The sequence below is a fragment of the Microtus pennsylvanicus genome, chromosome 1 (genome assembly GCF_037038515.1).
Source record: "Microtus pennsylvanicus isolate mMicPen1 chromosome 1, mMicPen1.hap1, whole genome shotgun sequence".
NCBI classification, from domain to species: Eukaryota; Metazoa; Chordata; class Mammalia; order Rodentia; family Cricetidae; genus Microtus; species Microtus pennsylvanicus.
Window position 1 is genome coordinate 149,671,174 of NC_134579.1, and position 24,015 is coordinate 149,695,188.

General features: G+C 46.5%; 1 protein-coding gene across 1 annotated transcript; it reads left to right on the forward strand.

Moving 5' to 3' along the window:
- Positions 1-10,141: 10,141 nt before the first annotated feature.
- LOC142831342 (uncharacterized) lies at positions 10,142-23,572 on the forward strand. Its single transcript, XM_075941318.1, has 5 exons — positions 10,142-10,247; positions 11,360-11,451; positions 16,129-16,255; positions 16,792-16,923; positions 20,403-23,572. Exons 1-5 carry the CDS (start codon positions 10,196-10,198, stop codon positions 21,734-21,736), a joined length of 1,737 nt encoding a protein of 578 aa, XP_075797433.1. The 5' UTR covers positions 10,142-10,195; the 3' UTR covers positions 21,737-23,572.
- The last annotated feature ends 443 nt before the right edge of the window (positions 23,573-24,015 follow it).

The following is a 24,015-nucleotide window of genomic DNA, read 5'->3' on the forward strand; positions in this document are numbered from 1 at the left end:
CAGGCAGAGACTTCTACATCTAGACTTGTCCCTCCCTACCCAACACGTGCCAGCCTCATATTAATATGAACTTATTGCATACCTCATAAACCACTCACGTCTCATGTAGCAATTCACTAAGGTCATGATCATAAGGCATGGGATGACTCACAACCACCTAACTCCAGTTCTAGGGGATTCAACTCCCTCTTCTGGCCTTCACAGGCACCCATATGCATGGTGCATATGCCTACACTCAGGCACACACATATACATAAAAACAAAAGAACCTTAAGCCACAGATCTTCCTATCTCTCTGTGTTAATACACACCTTTACATTCAGCATTCAACAGGCAGGTAGATCTCTGGATTTGAGGCCAGTCTGGGCTACATAGAGAGACCCTGTCTCAAAGCAACAGCAAAACTTCACACCTCTGGAATAAACTCCAGATGGTCTGGTGGCACCGCTTATCTTGACTGGGCCTGTCTGGTGTTGACTGTCTGTGAGCTAACCCTAGGCCCTAGGTATAGCATTTCCATCTTAATTCCTTTTCCTGATGCTGTGATAAAATACTCTGACCAAAGAGACTTACAGGAGAAAGGGCTTATTTTATCTCACAACTCAAGATCTGGTCCATCAGGAGAGCATGCGGGTAGAGAGCAAAGGCAGCGAGAGCCTGAAGTAGCTGGTTATCTCACATCCACAGTTAGGATACAGAGAGTGAGGAATGCATGCTGCTGTTCAGTTCATGTTCTCCCTTTTGTATAGTCCCAGACACCCTGATCAGAGCGCTGGATTCCACTCAGGGTAAAGATGGATCTCCCCACATCTAGCATCATCAAGATAGTCTCCCCTGATCCAAGCATGCCCAGAGGCCCGTGTCCCAGGTGATCATAGAACCTGTCAGTTTGGCAACACTATCACATTGAGGGTGAGAGATTATTTTTATTATACATTATTTATTTATTTACTTTCTTAATTATTGTGTGTGGATATGTGTGTCCCTATGGAGATCAGAGGACAATTTGGGGAGGACAGGTTTCTCCTTCTACAGTTGTGAGTCCTGGGGTTGACCTCACGTCTTGGTTAGGGTTTCTGTTGCTGTGAAGAGACACCATGACATTGACAACTCTCATAAAGGGAAGCATTTAACTGGGACTGACTTACAGTTCAGAGATTTGGCCCATTGTCATCATGGTGGGAAATGCGGCTGCATGCAGGCAGCCATGCTGCTGCAGAGGCCGCCTAGGGTTCTACATCTGGATCCACAGGCAGCAGGAAGAGACTGTAAACCACTAGGCCTGGCTTGAGCTTCTGAAACCTCAAAGACAGCTCCTAGTGACACACTTCCTCCATACTTCCCCCAACAAAGCCATACCTCCTAATAGTGTCTCCCCTTATGAACCTTTGGTGACCATTTTCATTCAAATCACAACACCCCTGGGTTGTGACTTGGTGACTTAGTGGTTGCCACCTTTTATCCACCCATCAAGGTCTTACCCATGATCATTCATTCATTCCTTCTGACAGAAGTGCAAGAGAATCAGTGAACCAGCCCACTGACAACTGGAATTAGGGCTACCCACTTCATTCTGTTGGCTAAAGCAAGCATCCTGGAATAAGAGGTTTAAACTCCACCTTCAAGAGAGAAATGCCATACCCTGCGACACTGGGTTTGAATAGGAAGAGGCATTAACGACATAGCTGCAGTAATAATGGACACATCTTCCTGCCCCTGACATACATCCTCCATGCCCTGTAAATCTACACCACAGTGGGAGGCTCTGCCCTAACCGATAATGAGGAGACACCACTTGTAGAAACTGAGTTTTTCTACCAGCTGAGAAAAAGGCCCCAAACCTACGCTGTGGCCATGATGGTAACATAGGTTCAGAGACAAACAAGTGAAAACAGAGGCAGATTGGTGACTCACTCCAGTAATCCCAGCATTTGAGAAGCTAAGGAAGAGGATCATGAGGTTGAGGTCAGCCTGGTCTACACAGTGAAACCTTGTCCCAAACCAAACCACTTTCCCCCACTGAATCATTACATAGCCTGAAAAAAATCTTTTCCTTTCCTACCAGAGGCCTCTCTCAGTTTAGAAATTTTGCAACCGAAGGCAACTTTTCCACCAGGAGACGCAATAGCTGAACAGCACTTGTTGAGTGGAGCCACAGTGGGGCAGCGTCTGTAGAGCGCTTAAAGCGCGCTCATCTTGCTGAAGACTACATTTCCCACAAGGCCCAGCGCGCTATGTTCCCGGCTCTGGGCGCTTCACAGATAGGAAACCGCGGGTTGGACAGCACTCGAGCTTCTGGGATATGTAGTCCGGTGGGTGGTGCCCTCGAGCTAGGGGACTTGGGTTTGAAAGTCTTCCCGCGGCATTCCACTCCGGGTGACCGCGGGCTGCGGTGCCTGGAAGCGAGTGCGGCTGGAGAATCGAGCGCGGGAATGAGAGGCAAGGACACGGGAGAGGACTAAGAGGCCACGGGTGTCTGCGTGCGTCCTGGGACCCCACCTTGTCACAGCTCTGTCGAGGACATTGGTCTGGGTAGGGGGTGTGCGAGGGAAGAGTGTGTCATAGCTCTCAGACACTTTTGTTACTTTGTGGAGATTTGTGTAACTCCGATTTGGAGGATCTGGACCCAGCAATGTGCTTTCCCTGACAACTTTAAGTTCATAACTTAGTTTGGCTCTCCCGTGTGGTTGTAGCTGGTGGTAACTGGATTATTTGAACAGTGCAGACTCACATTCTCTCCTTGTGAGGGTGTGTGTGTGTGAGCTTGTGTTAGACTTTGTAACCGTATCCGTTTTTGGATACGTGTGAGCTGTGGTTCTGAGTTTTGCCCAACTGCCCAACTTTACGAGTGTGGCTGAGCGTGATTGTATGAGTTGGTATTTGACCATGGGGTGACGTGTCTGTAGTTGAGCCCGACTCCATGTCTCCTTCTGTGGGTCTACTACTGTGTGGTATTGTGAGTGTGAAATTTTTTATTACATTTATTTATTTGTGCGTTTGTATGTGTGTGTGTGTAGGTCTTTGGACAACTTTCAGGAGTCCGTTCTCTCCTACCATGTGGGGCCCGGCCATGGAATTCGGGTTGTAAGGCTTGAGTTCACACTGTGCCTGGCAGAGGGTGTTTGTGTGGATTATAGGTTGCATTTGTGTCTGTGGTATGTCGAGGAATGTGTTGGTATGGTTGGTTGAAGGAGTTAGGGCTCAACTAAACTGTGGGAATTTACGTGGTCTGTTTTTGTGTACAGTTAGTGAGTTGTGTCTCACTGATTTGTATGCGGCTGATTCTGTACTCTTGGGTGCCTTTATGTGCATTTGCCGATATGTGGGTAAGGGTGATAGTTTGTGCACACAGGAGCAGGTCTATGCGATCCATAAGTTTAGTCATTAGCACGTTGATACACTATCTGGATGCCTAGTAGCTAAACCTGTGGATACCCAAGAAAAGGTTGCACCAGGCAAGTCATTTTACCCCTATCCAGTGGCCTGTGCCCAGCATGAAACCCTGGAGAATTTCAACCCGATCCCAGGAGGCAGTTCAAGAGTCCCAGGTCAGGCAGAATATCCTGTTCTAGGACTGAGGCACTTATGGAGATAAATGACTTCAGGGTGGCTGAAGGGCAGCGGAAGGGGAGCAGGCAGAGGTGTCTTTCCTACTTATTAAAATGTGCCTGTTGCCTTAGGGGCACAGGGCAGACTCAGGGTCTGGTGAAGGGAAGGCAGGGATCCAGACTGGGAATTGAGGAGTTTCTGAGCCACAGAGCAACCAAGCCCCTGGATGTCTCGAGACCCCTGGAGGAGTAGAGAGAAGACAAGAAATGAAGAAACTAGGATTGGCTCAGAGGAGGGGATTGTGGTGGGCTCTTCAAGACACACAGCCAGGCATTGTGAAGAGGGATTTAGGAGCCCTAGAGGCGTATTATTCTAATGGGCCAGGAGGAAATGGGCGGAGGCTTCGCAGACTTTAAACTGGGCAGTTGGGAACCAGAAGAACCAGTTAGTCCTTTGATGTGAGGGGTCTCAGAAGGATGAGTTTAGAGAGAGACCCTTGGGGGAGTTAGGCTACGGATGAAACGGTGGGGGGTTCAGGAGATATTTGGGACACAGGACACGTGTGAAGATTCCTGGATGAGAAGGGTGCTTAGAAAAACGTCGTGAGCATCCGCTGCAAGTAAGTGCGCTTTAGTGCTCAGCTGACGACGAGGGCAGGAAGCTTCCATCACTTGATGGGGGTGCATACCATGGGAGGCCAAGTGAGGCTGAGGTCAGCCTTAGAGTCAACAAGAGAGAGATCTTCTGTCAGGAGGGTGACTGGGAATTCTGGAATGTTCTTCTATAGATGGCATGTGTGCATGTCCACACCCAAGTACGCTTGGAGGGGTCTCAGCGTTTCTGAACAGATGTCAGACTGATGGGCAGATTCCTCAGTTTCCTTGGCATCTGACTGCAGATGGATTTGTGTCTGTATGCTAGGGTGTCCTCAGTTTTTCTGACACCTAAGATGTGGTTGGATTTTTCCCAAGTTTGATGCTGTATCAACATATTTGTGTGAGAAACTACCACGGATCTCAGTGTCCTTTAAAAAAACCTGCGAAGCGGAGGGTATGTTTGCTAATTCCATTCTTACTGTTGTTGTTGCTGCTCTTGGTGGTGGTGGCTGGATTTCGCATTTCACACCTGTATATAGTGCCTCTGTTTACTCTTGCTCCCCACTTTCTTACAGCTCTCCCACCGCCCACTCCCCCTACACCCCAGAACAGCTGCCTTTCCCACGTTTATGTCTTTTTGTTTTGTGACCTACTGATTTTAACCAGGGCCTGGCCGTGTGGCTGCAGGTTTGGCAGAATCTACTGGAGCCTGGTGGGCTCCCCATTAGGTACACAACTGAAGGCAATGGCTGCTTCTTCCCCAGAATCCACTAGTTGCCAATCCATAGCTCAGAGGGCCCACAAACCTCTCTCTAATCCATAACGGCTGCTGGGAGCCCCGGTCTTGTGTGGTGGCTACGAATTCTTGAAAGTACAACATTGTAAAAATAACAAAGTATGTCTTCGTGAGTAGCAAAGTTCCTGCCAGTCTGTAAAGGGGGATGGCCATATGCTGGGGGACCACTGTATGTCTGGCAAACCTGCCAAGATTCGGCCTCTGCTGTCTAGCCTGGGGACTGAGCCGTGATGCTTCTTCTAGGCAGAAGCATAAAATTCGGTGATCCACAGATCTTCTTCAACGGTAATTTGCTTCTTTATAGAGGTTGCACTCACAGGGAAGGAGCACTGGGGAAAAAACACCGTCATGTGTGGCCCAGTTGAAGACCTCAGCGATAGGGACATGGTGCGGGGAAGCTGAGACCAGAGTGAAGAAAGACCCTACCACGCCCTACACCCCGAGGCTTGAATAGCAAGCACTAAATGAGCAAAAAGCATATACTCCATCTTGGGCACTGTTTAATTACTGGACGTTCATGAAATATTAGATCTTATGTTTTTAAAAACATTTATTTTTACTTTTTAAGTATGTGTGTGAGGGGGAAGCTCTGACTGCACGCGTGAGCGCAAGTGCTCCCGGATCAGATCCCCCCCCCCCGACCCCCCATAGCTGGAGTTACTGGCAGTTGCGAGCCACCCGATGTGCATGCTGGGAACCAAACTCGGGACCACTGCAAGAGCAATAGGTGCTTTTAACCACGAAGCCATCTTCCCCGTCTTTGAATGCCCAAATAAATTTAAATATTTATTTAAGTGTTTGGTGGTGGTGGTGGTGTGTGTGTGTGCGCACGGGCGTGCGCGCGTGCATGTGTGTGTGTGTGTGTGTGTGTGTGTGTTCGTGTTCGTGCATGTTCTGTGGCAGTCAGATGTTTTCCTCACCCTCCATCTTGTTTCTGAGACTGTCTAGCTCGGCACTGCGCTGTGTATCCTAGGCTAGCTGGCCTGTGAGCTTCTTGGAATTTGCTTGACTGTATCTTTCATCTCACTGTCGGAATGCTGGGAAAATAGATTAGAACCTCCGTGCCAGCCCTTTTTTTCTGCCTTCTGGGAATCCGAAATCAGGTTATCAGGCTTGTGTGGCAAACACTTTGACCCCCTTCGCTATCTCCCTGACCCTCTGAATCTACTTTGTTTTTTTGGTTTTTTTTTTTTTGTTTGTTTGTTCGTTTGTTTTGTCTTTGAGTGAAACTATAAAAATGTCGAGCAATCAGCCTAGTGTTCAAATTATCAGTTAAAATATGGGGCACTATTTAAATTTTATTTCAAATAATTAAAAAAATAATTTTCAAATATTATATGGGGATGCATATATAAAAGCTAGTTATTAAATGTATTAAAAATAATTCTTTGGGGATAGGATGTGACACAGTCAAAAAAGTTCCTGCCGTGCAAGTATGAGGAACCAGGATTCTACCCACATAAAACACCAGGTATGTAATCCCCACACTGGAAAAAAAAGGGTGCTAGGAGGGACCCAGGGACTCCTCGGCCAGCAAGTCTAGCTCAATAAGTGGATTCTAGACTGTAGTAAGGGACCCTTGTTCAAAAAACAAAATGGATGGTTCCTGAGGCTTCTACATGAACATGCATACACATGCACCCCCACATGAACACACAACACACACACGCACGCATACACACGACTATTCTTTTGCATAGGCATGCCACAAGTAGTATTTGAGAATGTTTCTATAATTGAAAATTATTCTTTGCTTATCTGAAAGTTAATTTAACTGCATTCCAAGTATTTTTATTTATTGAATCTGCCAACCTGGTCCCTTAAGGTCTCACAGCTAAAGAATGGTCAGCTGGGAGTCACCGTCCCTTCGTCCCCAGAAACAGCTCGCTCCAGCACCCACCCTTCATTGTGCTCTCAGGCTTGTAGCAGCACCTGGGGAGACCGGGAGCTAACAGCAAGCCCTTTAATTGACCATCCTTACTACAGAGCTGACTTCTCCCCGTGCCTTCTATTGAGGGCTACACGGAACCAGCCATCTCCACAGGAAATCTGTAAAGGAATTATCTAACACCCCCATTTCAGAGTCAGTGGAACCTAGGCAGAAGAGTCGTTTGCACAAGGTCCAGGGAGGAGTATAAATACTTTTTCTTTACCACTGTCACATGCAGAGAGAGCTGGGATGTAATTCAGTTGGGAGAGTGCATTCGCCGCACCCAGCATCCAGGAAGCCTTGGGTTTCATCCCTAGTACTGAGTCAACTGGACATGGTGGAGTATGCCTGTGTTCCCAGCTCGAGGGAGGTGAAGGCAAGAGACTCAGAAATCCACAGTCCTCCTTGGCTGTTTATCTAGTTCAAAGCCAAGCCGGGATACATGAGATTCTGTCTTAATGAAAAAGAAAAGTCAATGTGTGTGGGTGGGTAGGGAAGCAGGTAAATCACTTGCTGTGTAAACATATGGTTAGGATTCAGAGCCTCTGAATCCACACAAAAGTCAGGCAGGGATAGGGTGGCCTATCTGTAATCCCACTGCAGGGGAAGAGGAGACAGAACCCCCAGAGAAAGCTGGTCAGCCTGACTAACTGAAACAGGGTGGGTTTACTGAAAGTCCCTGACTCAATATAGAAAGAGAAGACTCAAGGATGACGCCTGACATCTTTTGGAAACTTGGGGTTCCACATAAATACAGATACAATGTGAACACACACTCCCTCCACGTCATTGCCCACTACACAGGAGAGCATACACAGGCTCACCCCCCGCACACACACACACCGTGCAAAAAGACATTCCTAAGAGGGGCTACCCCATAAAGAAATGAGCATTTAACTCATAAATTTAGGGTCTAAAAGCATATATATATATATACACACACACACATATGTACATACATGTATACATACATATATACATTTGTATGTGTGGTCAGGGACTCAGCACGGTTACTCAGCTTAGCTAGATTGCCTCCTGGTGGAAATGCATGTGGACTCAATCTCTCTCCCTCTCCTTGCATGAGTTAGCAAGATGGCTCAGAGCATAAAGGTGCTGAGGATCTGAGTTTAATCTCTGAGCCCCACTGGGTGAAAGGAGTGAACCAACTCCTGCAAGTTGTCCTCTGACCCTATACTCAGACTCAGTGACACACACACACACACACACACACACGCACACACACTTCCTCCATAAAACGAATCAGAAAAAAATAGAAATGATTGCATGATGGGGCTCCTCCCAAACCCAGTCACGCCCTGTGACGGCCCCATCTTTACACACTGTGTTCAGATTAAGTTTCTACTCTCCTGATACCATTAACCCAACGTGTTGGGCTTAAAGTCCCTGCGTGAGTCAGAAGAGGGCTGGAGACTGAGCTGGGCTTTGGACCTGGGCGTTTAAATTCATCACTTTAGAACAGGATTGAAACAACATGGGGATCTGGATGTTTCCTAAGAGCCGTCCTTACCGAGTACTGGCTGTATTCCAGGCCCTAGAAGTCGATATGATTTACAGTTTTGTGTTTCCCTCATCGCTTTTACATCCATAGTGATCAATCTCAGAAGCAATCCAAGAGAGAATCCCTAAGGAGTCATGGTATTTCTTTGAGAACGCGATGTGCCGAGGTAAATTATGGGTGTATTCAAGGCTGAGACAAAGGGAGAAGATTTATTAGCAGAAAATGGAGTCATGGGGGCTGAGAGATGGCTCCGCAGTTAAGAGGACTTTCTTCACTCGCGGAGGACCTTTCCCTGTATCCACAGATAGGAGCATCACAAATGCCTAAAACTGCAGCTCCAGGGGATCCAGCACATAATGCACACTGCGTGCACATGGATACACACACACATGCACACACACAACAGACACACGCACACACGCGCGCAAGCACACGCACACATGTGCGTGCACACAGAGACACGCACACAAGCACACGCACATACACACAGACACGCGCGCACACACACACACACACACACCATAGATAAAAAGAAAAGGGAGAGATTGATGAATGCTGCTTGGATACAAAGCTCGTTGGTTTGGAAACCTGAAGGATCACCTGGCAATAGCTCATTGGTGGAGAAGCTGTTGTGAAAGAGTGTCCTCAGAACATGTCAGTATGCTGAAGGTGGAATCCATTACACACATGTGTGCACATGTGAAAGGCGTGTCAAGCCTGGGCATGTGTGTAGGTCAAGAAGGAATTTCTCATGAGACTTCAGAAAATTATAAAGTTCTAGTCTCAGTCAGCAGTCATAAATTCTTGCTTTTAATTTTTTTTTAAATTTCTTTACTTTTTGTGTCTACATACATGTTCCTGCACGGGCATATGTGTGTCACATGCGTGCAGTGCCTGTGGAGACCAGAAGAGAGCATCGGATCTCTGGAGCTGGAGTTACAGGCAGTTGTGGACCCTGAATTCAGGTCCTCTGCATGAGTACTAAATACTTTTAACTGCAAAGCCATCTCTCCAGCCCTGAGCTCTCTCCTTTTTATCACTTCCTGGCTCTCATGTTGGCTAGGTGAGATGAGAAATTTCATGTTGGTATAAGCAGATTTCATGCCCGTAAGCTAGGCAGGTCTTGAACTTGGGATCCTCTCACTTCAGCCTCCCAAACAGCAAAGAATACAGGCATGAGCCGATTGCTTTCTCTGTCTCATTTTCTTTTTCCACATTTATTTGTTGGTTTGTTTCCTCTTTGTGTGTGTGTGTGTGTGTGTGTGTGTGTGTGTGTGTGTGTGTGTGTGTGTGTGTATCAAAAGGCCAGAGTATACCTTGCAGGAGTCAGTTCTCTTCCACCTCCCGGTATCCTGGTATCAAACCTATGTCCTCAAGCCTGGCGGCAGGAGTTTTTACCTGCTGAGCCATCTCACCCATTCCTTCCCACCTTCACTTAAAAAGGACCCTAATAGAGCCATCAAGATGGCTTGGTGGGTAGAACATTTACTGCCTAGCCTGGTGACCCCAGGACCCTCCTATGGTGGAAAGAGACCCCACGTGAGTGCCATGGCACCCTTCCAAAACAAACAAACAAAACATGGTTAACAAATAACTTTAAAAAGAGGCAGGACTCGCAACCCCAGCTCTCCCCTTACTGAGCACGGCAGACATCTCACTAACCTTCTAGGGCAGAGGCTTTAATGACATTGCTTTCCTATTAGGGACATGGAGCCTGAAGACCTTCCACCCCCTGCCTGAGGCCACCAAGATCCCCTCACCTAGTAGTCCTACCTGTATTTCATGCAGTACTTCCTTCTCTCGCCATGAAGAGGAAGAAGAACGCAGAGGTGAACACTAAAACCCCAGTTAGTAAAGGTAAGAGACGAATGGTTCCAGAAAACATGGGTGTGTGTAGGATGAACCTCCTAGGCCTGACTGATGGCAAGAATTTAGACACGAGACCCTCCCTCACCCCCACATATCTGTGCTCAGAGTTCTCTCGGGGTTATATATTGGTTGTCTGTATAGTGCTATGGTAAAACACCATGACCAAAGCAACTTAGAGATTTAGGTGAATGGCTGTTCCCTGGGTAATTCTTCAACGGATCTCGGTGTTGTTAGAACACTTTCAGGGTCAATGTTGGAATCAAGAGGTACAAGCTCCCTTACAATTTTTAATTACAGTTTTGGTCAGAGGATGACTTTCTGAATTACTGCAGTCCTTTTACTGTGTGGGTCCCAGGGATCAAACTCAGGTCCTCGGGCTTAGAAGCAGATACCTTTTACCCGCTAAGACATCCTGCTTGTCTGGCAACGATGTCTAATGGCAGAGGGCTTCACAATTAAAAGTACTATTACTTCTCCTTCCCCAGCAACCTGGCTCTTTGCCTAGAGGGAGTACTTTCCGGTTTCTTGTGGTAGCCAGAAAGTGCTGCTTTCATAACCAACTATTTGTGTATCCATTACAGGTGTGAAATTTCCATTCGTGTATCCATGACATGTGTGAACTATCCTTTCGTGTGTCCATGACATGTGTGAACTATCCATGTGTGCATCTATGACATGTGTGAATTATTCTTTTGTGTATCCATGACATGTGTGAACTATCCATCTGTGTATCCATTACATGTGTATCCGCATGTGTGGAAAAGTATGCATAGATGCTTTTAGTATCTATAGTATCTATAGTATCTATGCATAGTTTTTCACACGTGTGGTAGCTTACTCTGGGTACCGCACAGGGCTTTGGTTCACTTTTGCTAGGATTGCTCTGAACACTCAAATAATTGTCTGGAATGTAGGACAGTGCACGGTACACATCAGCGTTAGTCAATGCTTGCCCATTAAGGGTTTATTGTGAATGGGTTTACATCCCCATTAAGGGTTTATTGTGAATGGGTTTATATCCTTATTAAAGGTTTATTGTGAATGGGTTTCCCTACTCTTAGAAACCGGAACAGCCTCACACCTCCTTCCTCCTCCAGCAGCCACACCTTTACCGAATCCTGATCAGACACTAAGCCAGCTCTCTGAAAAGAAGCGAAGAGTTCCAACCACGTTGCTGCCAACTTGGTACAAGGTAAGCTGTGGGTTCCTTCCTTTGATCAGAAGCTAGCTTGGTCTACAGAAGGAAAGGGCATCCCCACCTTTAAGCCCAGCTTGGGGGTCTGCCCCAGTTGTACATTCCAACCAGGACCACCTCAGGGAAGGGCATTTTTCTAAGAGATGCTCCCCTCTTTCCTAATTTCCGCTCTTGATAGGATGACACCAACATCCTAATTTCCTTCCTTCTCTTTCTTGAAGATTTATTTTATTTTTAACTAGGTGTATGTGTATATATGTGCATATGAATGCAGAGTCCTGGAAGCCAGAAGAGGGCATCAGACCTCTAGAGCTTGAATTGCAGGCGGTTGTGAGCTGCCAGCCATGAGTGTTGGGAACTGAACTCTGGTCCTCCGCAAGACCAACTGAGCACTCTCACCAACAAGTTATCTTTCATGTTTTTCTATAGCAGGTATTGCCACCTGGCAATACCATATATTTTAACTTGTTCATTGCCTGTCTCTTCTTCCCCATCTGTGAGGGCAGGGACCTTGTCCCTTGTCTTCTGATGAGTTACTGACACATCCCCTCTGCCCAGAAACAAATATGATGAGTGGCGGAGATGGAAAGGTCTTGATGGGGTGTGGGGTGTCCATTTTCAAGGGTAAGACTATTGCACCTTGCCCTTTGGGGGTAAAAAGTTTATTAACTCATAGATAGACAGATAGCAGTATGGCAGGGCCTCTGAGAAGAGTTCAAACACAAAAGTAAGGGAGGGGAGGTCCCTTCTTATAGGTCTGGAGTCGGGGAGAAAGTTTCACAGCATGAGCCCTCATTCAGGTAGCAGGGGTAGAGGAAGGAATTCTTCAGAAGGAATGTGGGGCTTCTAGAATGTCAGAGAAGAGGGGGCATGCCTCATTGATTCGTACCCATTATACTCTCTGATGTCGCCTAGTCTGGCAGCCTGAGGTCCTGCAAACTAGCTTGTTGAAGTAAGAATGATGCCTGCCCTTCTCCTGGAATCTGGGTACCTGGGGAGATGGTTAGAGATTGGCAGACAGACTCTCCCTCAAGAGGGGGCTCACCCTTTTCTTTACAGAAGAAAGAGGCCTCTGCGAGCTGACCTGGCCTGAGCAGCGGTCTGGTCTGGACTTTTAACACACTTTCTGCATCTGGGCTGAAAGGGTGATGGACAATGGGTGATGTGCATGGGTGAAGGAAGGAGCTCGTGAATGGTTCTTCTGAGGCAGCCAGCCTTGGCGCAGTCGCACTGGAATCCACATCTCCTTATGCGGGCACTTCTGATTTCCCTTGGGCATGCCTTGTCTTCCCACCACTTTGGATGAAGCTGATATTTTTCTTTAAATTCTTTTATGTTAATGACTTTTGTTATGCTATCCAAGCTTTCAATTTAGTATCATTTTTTTGACAGTTCCACACACACATACTCTATCATGACTGTATCCATACACACACCCATTGTCTTCTCTCGCTCCTCCCATCCCTACTGTGTCCCAACTAGCACTCCCTCCCCTCCTATTTTCATACCTTTCTTTTTTGGCCCATGAATGTAATTAGGGTTGGTTGTATTAGCATGGGTGTGGGGTTATCTCCTGGAGCATGGGAAAGTTAACAGTGGTTACACCATTGAAGAAAATGACGTTCCCCTCCCCTGGCAAACATTAAGCACGGAGAGTTCCTAAGGTGGGGTCTCGCGATCCCCTCCCCCTGTAATTATGGGATGTTGATGGGCCTACTCTTGTGCAGGTCTCCACAGCTGCTGTGTGTTCATGAGTGCAACGGCCATGTCATATCCAGAAGACAGCATTTCACAGCCCTCCTCTTCATCCTCCAGCTCTTACATTCTTTCCGCCTCCCTCTTCTTCAGTGTTCCCTGGGCCTTGGATGGGGCGATGTAGGGAGAGGCTGATCTGAACCTCACCCCACTTCCAGGCTTACTCGGGGAATAGCAATTGATTCAAGGCTGGGCGTTGTGACTCAGTCCTGACCAGTGAGAACTGGTCCAGAGACTTGCTTTGACCTCAGGGTTGCTCAAACTGCTGGGACAGAATCCTGGAGGGGCACTGTGGCAAATGAGAGTTCCAGAGGAGAGATGGGGAGAGATGGGCAGCCATCAGCAAGTCTGAAGTACCTGGAGGCTCACATGGGCTTCTGCTCAGCAACTGGAGGACTGGACCGTCTTTCCTATTAGCAACAACAACACGCACATGCACACATACACAATGCACATACAGAGATACACACACATGTACACACATACATATATACATACATACATTTATACACCCACATATATATACACATACATTCACACACCCACATATATATACACACCCATATACACACCATACATATACACATATACATCATACACATATACATTAATAGAGACATACCCACTATACACATACATATACACATACACCACATACACAGAGATTACATACATATACACATACACATACATATACACGCTATACACATACACATATACATACATTTACACATATACCTACACATATACAGTATACACATACCCAATATACACGTACATATACACATACCCAAACACACCTATACTCACATACTACACATACATACACGAATACACATACTATACATATACACAAACATACACTTACACATACACAGACTACATTTATACATATACATACACATACACATTGGACACATACATCAACACATACACATATTCACTATCCACCTATACATACATAACCACTGTGTACATGTACACATATACTACACACGTATACATACCTACATATATATACACCACATGTACATATCCACCATACATTTACACCACACAGACATACTACACAGATACATATACATACACATACACCACATACACGTACACAGAAATAATACTTTAAGACTCACAAGGAAGTTATAAGAATTGCACAAAGGTCACCCAATGTCTGGAATTTGCTGACATTTCTCCTATTGCCCTGCCATCTGCATACTTGTTTCCAAAGCCATTGAGCATAGAGTGCATGCATTATCGCACCCCCCTCTAAATACTTCAGTCTGTGTTTCCTAAGAACGGCGATCGTTTTCGGCGCTGGAGATGTGGAAACAGAGGCATGGGAAGTCACTCCTCCACGGGCCCCCAGCTCGTTGATGGTCAGGGGAATTCAAATCCAAAACCCTGGCGCTGACTCCACACGCCCCGCCCCTGTAACTGTAGAGTGCTCACTCTAAGGTGATGCTAACCTTCTCTCCTTCCTTCTGTGTTCTTCTTTCCTCTTGAAGCTCTTTCCCTTCGGTATTGACCTTCTGAGTGACCTCGCTCTGCTCCGCTCTGCTCTACCTTCCTCCTCGTCACTGGATCCTCAGCTGTCACCTACTCTTTCAAACACGCGGAGAGGTCTCCTGGGCATGTTCTTCTAGCACCCGCCATGCCACCCTGGGATGCCCCCGAGGCCGTGTCCAGGCCCCTTCTCCTTGCTCTGCACTGTGCGCTCTAGAAGGACACACATCTGGCTGTGGCTGTGTGAAGTGTTTGAATAGAATGGTGCTGCGGTCTTTACGTTATAGTCTGTGTGTGAGCATTCAGAGCTGGCCGAACCAGGGACCTTTGATCTTGTTCTTCCGTAGGGTGCTGAGGAGCGTTCACCCCGGTTCAGCTCACAATCTGAACCAACAGAAGTGGGGTGTAGGGAATGAAGGTCCTTTTCTTTGGTCCTTCTAAAAGCAAATACGGGGCCAGCGAGATAGCTCAGTGGGCAAGGGGTGCCCACTCTTATCAGTGAGCCATCTCTCCAGCCCCTGAGCCTTAAACAGTGTAAAAGCTTTTGCTTATGCCATAGCTTTCCACTAGCCCATTAACCAAACCTGGGTCCAGAATGGGAAGACAGTGCCTGGTCACACACTCCTAGCTTCATTTCCATTGCTGCAATAAAATACCATGGCAGAGCGCAACTGAAGGGGGGGGGGTTATTTGGCCTGCGGTCCCAGGTCCCAGTCCATTCCTTACTGTGGAGAAGTCAAGGCAGGGACTAGAAGCATCCCATCCACAATCAAGAGCAGAGAAAGGAACGCACCCACGCTGCCTGCTTGCTTAGCACCCAGCTAGATTTCTCTACTCTTATACTGCCCAGAGCTGAGACTATGAAATGATGCAGCCACATTCAGGGTGGGTCTTTCCGTCTTAATGAACTCAATTAAGATAACCCTTCCCCCAAGAGACCTACTTGATCTAGACAATTCCTGACTGAGACTCTCTCTGTCCGGGTGATTCTGTGTTGTGTCAAGTTAATAACTGAAGCAAGCCAAAAAACAGGTCAGCAGTCAAGGCCACTTCCTGCTCTTGCGGAGGACCTGAACTTGGTTCCCAGCACCTACATTAGGCAGCTCACAGTGACCTGGGACTCCAGTTCGGGAGGATCTGGCATCCTCTTCTGGCCTTCACAAGCACCTGCACACATGACATAAACCACATACACACATATATACACATTAAACACACACACACACACACACACAAATACACACACAAATAGTATGGACCTAGCGCGAAGTAAGAAGGTACCAGGGCCATCTTCGCAGTCTGCAACGGTGTAGAATTTTGAATACAGCTCAAACGCCCACCTCTTTGCATCTCCTCTCCTGGGCCAAGGGGAAGACGAGGCCTCGTATGAGCGGTAGTGGGACTTTGGTGTTATAGGAACCAGTGATCTTCAAAGATGTAGCTGTGTACTTCAGCCAGAAAGAGTGGCAGCTACTGGAGCCTGCTCAGAAGGACCTGTATAAGGATGTGATGCTGGAGAACTACGGGAACCTGATCTCTGTGGGTAAGGATGATCGGCAGTGCCTTCTGGGTTCACAAGAGTCTGTGGGTCGCAATTCCGAGAGGCTGTGGTTCCTAGGAATGAACTCTGCCATAGAACGAAATTCAGACCCTGCAAATTGGGTGCTGTTGGCCTCATCCGGAGACTGGTGCTTTTCAACAATCCTCCACTTTAGAAGTTTAGTTTTTAACTCATATGCGTGGGAGGGGGGTGGAATGTGTTGAGAATGAATGCCTACAGCTCCCACTCCCGACTCCTCACAGGCACTGACCGCTCTGTCTTAAGCCAATCCTGGTGGTCAGTGGGGCCAAGAATGGGTTGATTGGCTGATGTGGTAGTGGGCTCCTGGGTTAGCAGAAATTTGAGCTGCTGTGATGGGGGTGGGGCAAGACAGGGCTAAGAAGTAATTGTCTCCCTGTTCCAGTTGGCTGTTCTTTGTGAAAATCTCTTAGCACTCTCCTTTCTGGGCAGACACTTGTTTAGAAAGGGATTCTTGGGAGACATGCAGCAGTTTTTTTTCTTCTTTTTCTGTGGAACAGAATATTATATTTTCAAGCCAAGGCTGATCACCAGATTAGAACAGGGTGTTGACCTTTTCGCCAAAGAGAATGATGTTCCTGGAGAACGCCAGCAAGGTGAGGCAGGAGTCAGCCGGAGCGACACCTCTGCAGGTGAGTCCCAGGGCCATTCTAACGTCTATCAATCATCCCCGTCCTCCGTCATGCTGGGGACTTGATGGGTGACTACAGAACTTGATTCATTTGAGGCAAGCTGTGTCTTTCTCCTAGCCCCAGAGGTGCTGGTGTTCTCCAGTTTGGTACCGTACTTCTTCCTTCCCTCTGCCCTCGGGTTTGCAGGTGACAGCCTGACTCTAGACTTTCATGCTGGCTCTTTCCCTCGAATGATGATTCTGCACTCTTTCTCGGTTATTGCTCCCACCAGAACGTTTTACTTTTTATCTTTGAGTGTGTAAATATGTGTGAGAGTGTATGTGTGTGAGTGGGTGTGTGTACATCTGTACAAGAGTGTGTGAGAGAGTGTGAGAGTGTGTGTGTGTGTGAGTGAGAGTGTGTGAGAGTGTATTGTATGAAAGCATGTGTGTGAGTGTGAGAGTGTGTGAGTGTGTGAGAGTGTGTGAGTGGGTGTGTGTACATCTGTACAAGAGTGTGAGAGAGGGTGTGAGTGTATGTGAGTGTGTGAGTGTGTGAGAGTGTGAGTATGTAAGTGTGTGAATGTGAGTATATGTGTGTGAGAGTGTATTTGAATGTGTATGAAAGTGTGTGTGAGTGTGTGTGTGAGTGTGTGTGTGAGAGTGTGTGTGAGTGTGTGTGTGTGTGAGTGTGTGTGTGAGTGTGTGTGAGTGTGTGTGTGTATGAGTGTGTGTGTGAGAGTGTGTGTGAGTGTGTGTGTGAGAGTGTGTGTGTGAGAGTGTGTGTGAGAGTGTGTGTGTGTGTGAGTGTGTGAGAGTGTGTGTGTGTGAGTATGTGAGTGTGTGTGAGTGTGTGTGAGTGTGTGAGTGTGTGTGTGAGTGTGTGTGAGTGTGTGTGTGAGTGTGTGTGTGTGAGTGTGTGTGTGAGAGTGTGTGTGAGAGTGTGTGAGAGTGTATTTGAATGTGTATGAAAGTGTGTGTGAGTGTGTGTAAGTGTGTCATTGAGTGTATGAGATTGCATTGTGTGAATGTGTGATTTGTGTGACAGTGTGAGTATATGTGAGTGTGTGTGAGAGAGTGTATATGAGTGTGATTGAGTACGTATGGGCATGTGTGAAAGAGAGAGAGTATGTGTGTATGTGTGTGTGAGTGTGTGTGTGTGTGAGTGTGTGTGAGTGTGTGTGAGTGTGTGTGTGAGAGTGTGTGTGTGAGTGTGTGTAAGTCTGTGTGTGTGAGTGTGTGTGAGAGTGTGAGAGTGTGTGTGAGTATGTAAGTGTGTGACTGAGTGTGTAAGAGTGCATGTGTGTGAGTGTGTGATTAAGTGTGTGAATGTGAGTGTGTGTGAGTGTATTTGAATGTGTATGAAAGTGTGTGTGAGAGTGTGTGAGTGTGTGTAAGTGTGTGATTGAGTGTATGAGATTGCATTGTGTGAATGTGTGATTTGTGTGACAGTGTGAGTATATGTGAGTGTGTGTGAGAGAGTGTATATGAGTGTGATTGAGTACGTATGGGCATGTGTGAAAGAGAGAGAGTATGTGTGTATGTGTGTGTTTGTGTGTTGTGTCCTCATGAAGGTGTGGGTACACGTGTAGGCTAGAGCAAGATATCAGGTGCCTCCCTCTATCTCTCTCCATCTCATTTTCTTAAGGTAGGGTCCTTCACTGAACCAGAAGCTCACCTTCTGCCTGGGCTGGCCAGCTAGTGAGTTCTCCGAATCCTCCTGTCTCCGCCCTAGGAGAGGAGGTGTAAAGAGGTGGGAGCTAATTCATGGCCTACACGCACCCACCCCTAAAGATGTGCACACACGTATAGGAAGACTGGAATATAGGCTCTCCATATGAGAGAAAATATGCAATTTTTGTCTTCCTGAGTCTGCCTTATTTTTCTTAACACAGTAGTTTCCAGACTTTCTTACATTCCTTATCGACTCTGCCTTATGTGTCAGGTTAAGAACAATTGTGAGTTTCAGTGACCCTAGCACCTCTCCATTAAAATGACTAAACTGTGTGGTGGGAATGCTCTGGGGGCATCATCTTGGGCTTTGTTAGCTGCCAGGTCAAAGAGAGTCCTGGTGACATACACAGAACATAAGCTGACCTTTGTAGTTCTGATGTAGGAAGTCCAGGTTTGCGATACAAGCCCTAGAGAACCGTAGGGAGAGCCTTCTTTTGAGTCATAGGCTCTTCTTCATGTGCTTACACGGCGTAAAGAAATCCAGAAAGATCTCTGGCCTCTTTTTAAAATAAAAATCCCATTTATGGGGGGGTTCATCTTCATGACATAAATGACCTCTCAGGGGCCCCACCTGCAAGTGCCATCTTCTTAGGGATGAAGCAGGAAGGACGCCAGCATTAAGTCTGTTGTAGAGCTAGCACATCAAGAGCTCCCGTAGACTGTTGATGGAAGTGCTGACTGGTGGAGGTGTCTGGGGAAAATAACCAACAGACAATACCTACCAGAATTGTACATCTCTATCATGGCTACCCCAACAACTATAGTCCCAGCTACAGACATGATAGAAATGTGCAATTCTATCCAGAGTGCCTCAGACTGAGGTCTACCCAGATCCCAATAAGTGAGAAAATAGTGAAATATATATTCAGAATATTCTCATCAAGAGATATTATAAATAATGCAAGTGAGAGAGAACCATGATACAAAATAATGAAATAATGTGGGTGACTCTCACACATAGCATTAAGTGCAAACGGTCAGGTACTAAAGAGAGCATATTGTAGCTGCTCATAAGTTATCTAAGAACAGACAAAACTAATTTATAATATTAGAAGCCAGGGCTGGGGCAGTGAGATGGCTCAGTAGGTAAGTTCTTGCCACCAAACTTGACAACCTGTGTTGGCTGGATCCTAGAACCCATGGGAAAGGAAAGAACCAATTACCACAAGGTGGCCTCCCACTTCCACATGCAAACTGTGGCACACCCCGTCCCTCCCCCGTTACATAAGTTCCAAGAATGTGAAGACAATGACTAGAAGGAAAATGAGAAAGGGTTGGGGTAGAAATGATTGCTTACCTGCTTCTGAGAGTAACCTTGGTGCTATAGACATGATTATATTCACTTTGTGAATGCCAAACAAATATTTTATATTTTATACTTTCATGCATGTTATATTCTAATTATTAGTAAACATTTTTCATTAAAACAAAGCCAGACATGAAACACCTGTTTGTGCTCCTTCATGGAGCTGGAGATATGGTTCAATGATAAGAATGTTTACTGTTCTTGCAAGGACCAGGATTCAGTTCCAAGCACCCATGTCAGGCAGCTTACAACTACCTATAATTCTAGGTCCAGGACATTCGATGCCCTCTTGTGGCTGCACAGGCACCTGCACTCACATGCATATACTCACATACAGGCACACTTACATACAGAGGCATGCTCACCTACAGGCATGATCAAAAACAGGTGCACGCATGCACGTGCGCGCGCGCACACACACACACTTTTTTTTGTAATTTAAACCTTTAAATCTCCTTTAGGAAAGAAGACAGGGAATAATTCGAAGACAGAAATCCCGAAGCCAGACAATTCTAAGACAACGTCTCAGGAGAAGCAGAAGAAAGCAGATCAAGGGGGTGGTTCCAAGAGTTTGGGTGCAGAAAAGCCTTCCAAAAGCGATGTCAGGCCATCTCAGAGAAAGGAGAAGTGTGGCCCAGCTTCGACAAGAGAAGCAGGCAAAGCAATGACTCCCGGCACGAAGGAGCATGGATCTGTGACCCCAGGAACATCTTCGAGTAAAGAGCCAGCAGCTACAGCACCACGGAGCACCCCTCCTGAAAAGTCGACTTTGGGGAAAGACTCTCATGGAAAAACACAGTATGGCAGCAACTCCACCAAGCCCAAGCGTAAGCCTGCCCGACAAGGTAAGAACCACTTTAAATGCAAGGAGTGTGGGAAGACCTTCAACCAGACCCTCCACCTCGTGGAGCACGAGAGAATTCACACAGGAGAGAAACCCCACAAGTGCGACACTTGCGGGAAATCTTTCAGGCACCTCTCGTACTTCCTCACACACTACCGAATTCACACGGGGGTGAGACCCTACAAGTGTAAGGAGTGTGGCAAAGCCTTCAACAGCAGCTCCACTCTCAACAATCACTGCAGGATCCACTCGGGGGAGAAACCCTTCAAATGTGACGAGTGTGGCAAAACCTTCAAGCAGAGCACGAAGCTCACCCGCCACCAGCGGATCCACACGGGGGAGAGACCCTACAAGTGCGGAGAGTGTGACAAATGCTTCGGCCGCAGCTCGTCGCTGAGGGAGCACAAGAGGATCCACACCGGAGAGAAGCCTTACCGCTGCCAGGTATGTGGGAAATCCTTCAGGGTCAACTCCCATCTTTCGGAGCACCAGCGGCTCCACCTGAAGGTGAAGCCCTACAAGTGTGACAAGTGTGGGCGGCACTTCCGAAACAGCACTTACTTAGCAGAGCACAAGCAGAGCCACGTGCCCGGAGCCCGAGTGGACTGCTCGGAATGCGGGAAAGTCTTCGATTGCAAAGTAGCCCTTCTCAAGCACCAGAAAAGACACGAGGCGAACTCCAGGTATCGGTGCAAGGGATGTGGGAAAACGTTTAGGTGCAAATCAAGCATCCAGAGGCATGAGAGGCTGCATGCTGGGGAGAAGCCTTTCGTGTGCACGAAGTGTGACAAAGGTTTCACTGACAAAACTACGTTGAACAATCACTTGAAGATCCACTCTGGAGACAGGCCAGATCCGTGTGCCCAGTGTGGGAGAACCTTTAAGAAACTGGCCACCCTGCTGCTCCACCAGAAAAAGCATGTGAAAAAGAAACCTGCCGACAATGTATAAAATACTTTCTTTAGCCAGAACTCACCTCTTGGGGTCTTTGGAACTAAGCTGAAATGAGAGAAACTATATAAGTGACCAGTTTCTTCATTTCTTAGTAGCTGTTTACTTCTAAGCCAGTAGTTGTCCACAGAAGACTGGTTTCAACCCTTCCCCTACTCGGAGCATTTGTGCAATATAAATAGACATATTTTTTTGTTATCATTATTCCAGCATTAGGTGCCGCTATCAACTGGCATCTATGGATAGAGGCAAAGGGTGATATCAAATATTCTACAATGTAACAAACAGACTCCCTTGCCTTCCAATAACTGAGAATGATTTTCCTCTCTCAAGCAAAAGCCATATGGGCGTTTGGATTTGAGAAGGAGTTCAGGTAGAGTTTCCTCTGTCAGCCACTACAGTAACCACTAACTAGGCATGGCTGTTTAAATGCCAAGGAACCAACATGTAATAAACATACAAAGGCAGTCTCTTGGCTGCATCATCAACATTTCAAGGCCTCAGTGGGCAGTTGGTTTCTCTGGTCACTGATATCACGGACAACTAACATTTTCAACACCATGGAAGACTCTATTCGGAGCTCATTTATATCCTAGTGATCAATAATTATCTCGTGGGATGGCCCTGAGAAACTAGGACACAACTTTGTGATGTTGACTTTGTGCTTTTGATAGCAGAATGTAGCATTTTCTAAGTGTCGTGAATGTGTCGGAGCCTGCGATGTTTGGAGCACTTTCAGATCTCTGATTGGTCAGTGCCCCACCCACAGGACTCCTACCTCTGTGTGTGCAGTGGGTTACTGATAACTGTGAGCATTTCCTGATCACTATCTACCTATCAAGTGTGGTGCTGAACTCCATGTGAATTAGCAGATCTAATTCTCGTTAGAGTCCTATGAGATAAGAACTCTTAGGTACCTAGTTTCCTGATGAGAAAACCAAGACTCTTCCTTAAGAGTATCCTTCTTCTCCACCCTCCTCCTCTCAGAGGACCCCTACCTCCATTGTGCCTCAGGCAGAATGATCAGTAGGTTACTAACAGTATTACTGATACAGTAGAGTGTTTATTGATGTCCTTCTACCTATCAAATATGGTGCTGAGATATTTACGTGAACTATATCAATTAATCAACCCTACCAATCATATGAAAGAAGAAGCATTATGTACCTTTATTTTTTATTCCCTTGTGTTTTTTGAGGCAGAGTCTCACTGTGTAGCCTAGACTAGCCTCAAACTTGTGACAGTCGTCCTGCCTCGGTCTTTCCAGGGCTGGGACGACAGGTGTGAGCTGCCACACCCTGCTGAGCTGCTTGGTAATGATGTGTTATTTCCAATTTTGCACTTATAGCAAGACTGCATTGCTAATTTTATATTGCACTCTTTCAAATAGATAAGATATATTATATATTTGCATAAATGTGTCTTTAAAGCTTGTGTGTGTGAGTGTGATGTGATGTGTGTGTGAGTGTGTGTGTGTGAGTGTGCTTACGTTTTTGTGTTAACAGCTCCTGATAGCAGAAAGCAGGAGCTGGGACAGAGGTCAGTAAATCCTGGAGTGTACAGATATAGGTGGATCTAGCCACAGCTACTTGGAAGGTTTTGGTACATGCCACACAGACTCATTTATGAATTTTCTGTCCAATGGTTATTTGGAGGCACACAAGATGATGTTGAGTTAGGGAACAGAGACCCAACATCTCATTGGCTGCAGATATTTTCTCTGTGACCTTTGATCGAAAGCATTGGCTGGCCACCTCTTGATGATGGATGAGCTGGAATGGATGGAGACTCCTACCTCCAGTGTGCCTAGGGCAGAATGCTTAATAACATCACTGATAACTGTGAGCCTCTATTGCTCACACTCTACTTACCAAGTGTGGTGCTGAACTCTGTGTGGAGGTTAGCAGACCTAATCCTCACCAGAGTCCTATGAGATAAGAACTGTTACGTACCTAGTTTTCTGTTGAGAAAACCAAGACTTTTCCTTAAGAGTATCTATCTCTCCTCTCTTCTCCTTTCCTTCTTTTTTTAGTTACAGGACTCCTACCTCCATTGTGCCTCAGGCAGAATGATCAGTAGGTTACTAACAGTATTACTAATATAGTTGAGTGTTTATTGATGTCCTTCTACCTATCAAATATGGTGCTGAGATCTTTACATGAACTATATCAATTAATCAACCCTACCAGTCGTATGAAATAAGAAGCATTATGTACTTATTTTGTTTTTTTATTCCCTTGTGTTTTTTGAGGCAGAGTCTCACTGTGTAGCCTAGACTA

Coding starts and splice junctions, on each gene's coding strand:
- LOC142831342 (XM_075941318.1), top strand. CDS start 10,196: ATGAAGAGGAAGAAGAACGCAGAGGTGAACACTAAAACCCCAGTTAGT. Junction 11,452..16,128: donor TGCTGCCAACTTGGTACAAG/GTAAGCTGTGGG, acceptor TTGGTGTTATAG/GAACCAGTGATCTTCAAAGA. Junction 16,256..16,791: donor CGGGAACCTGATCTCTGTGG/GTAAGGATGATC, acceptor TCTGTGGAACAG/AATATTATATTTTCAAGCCA.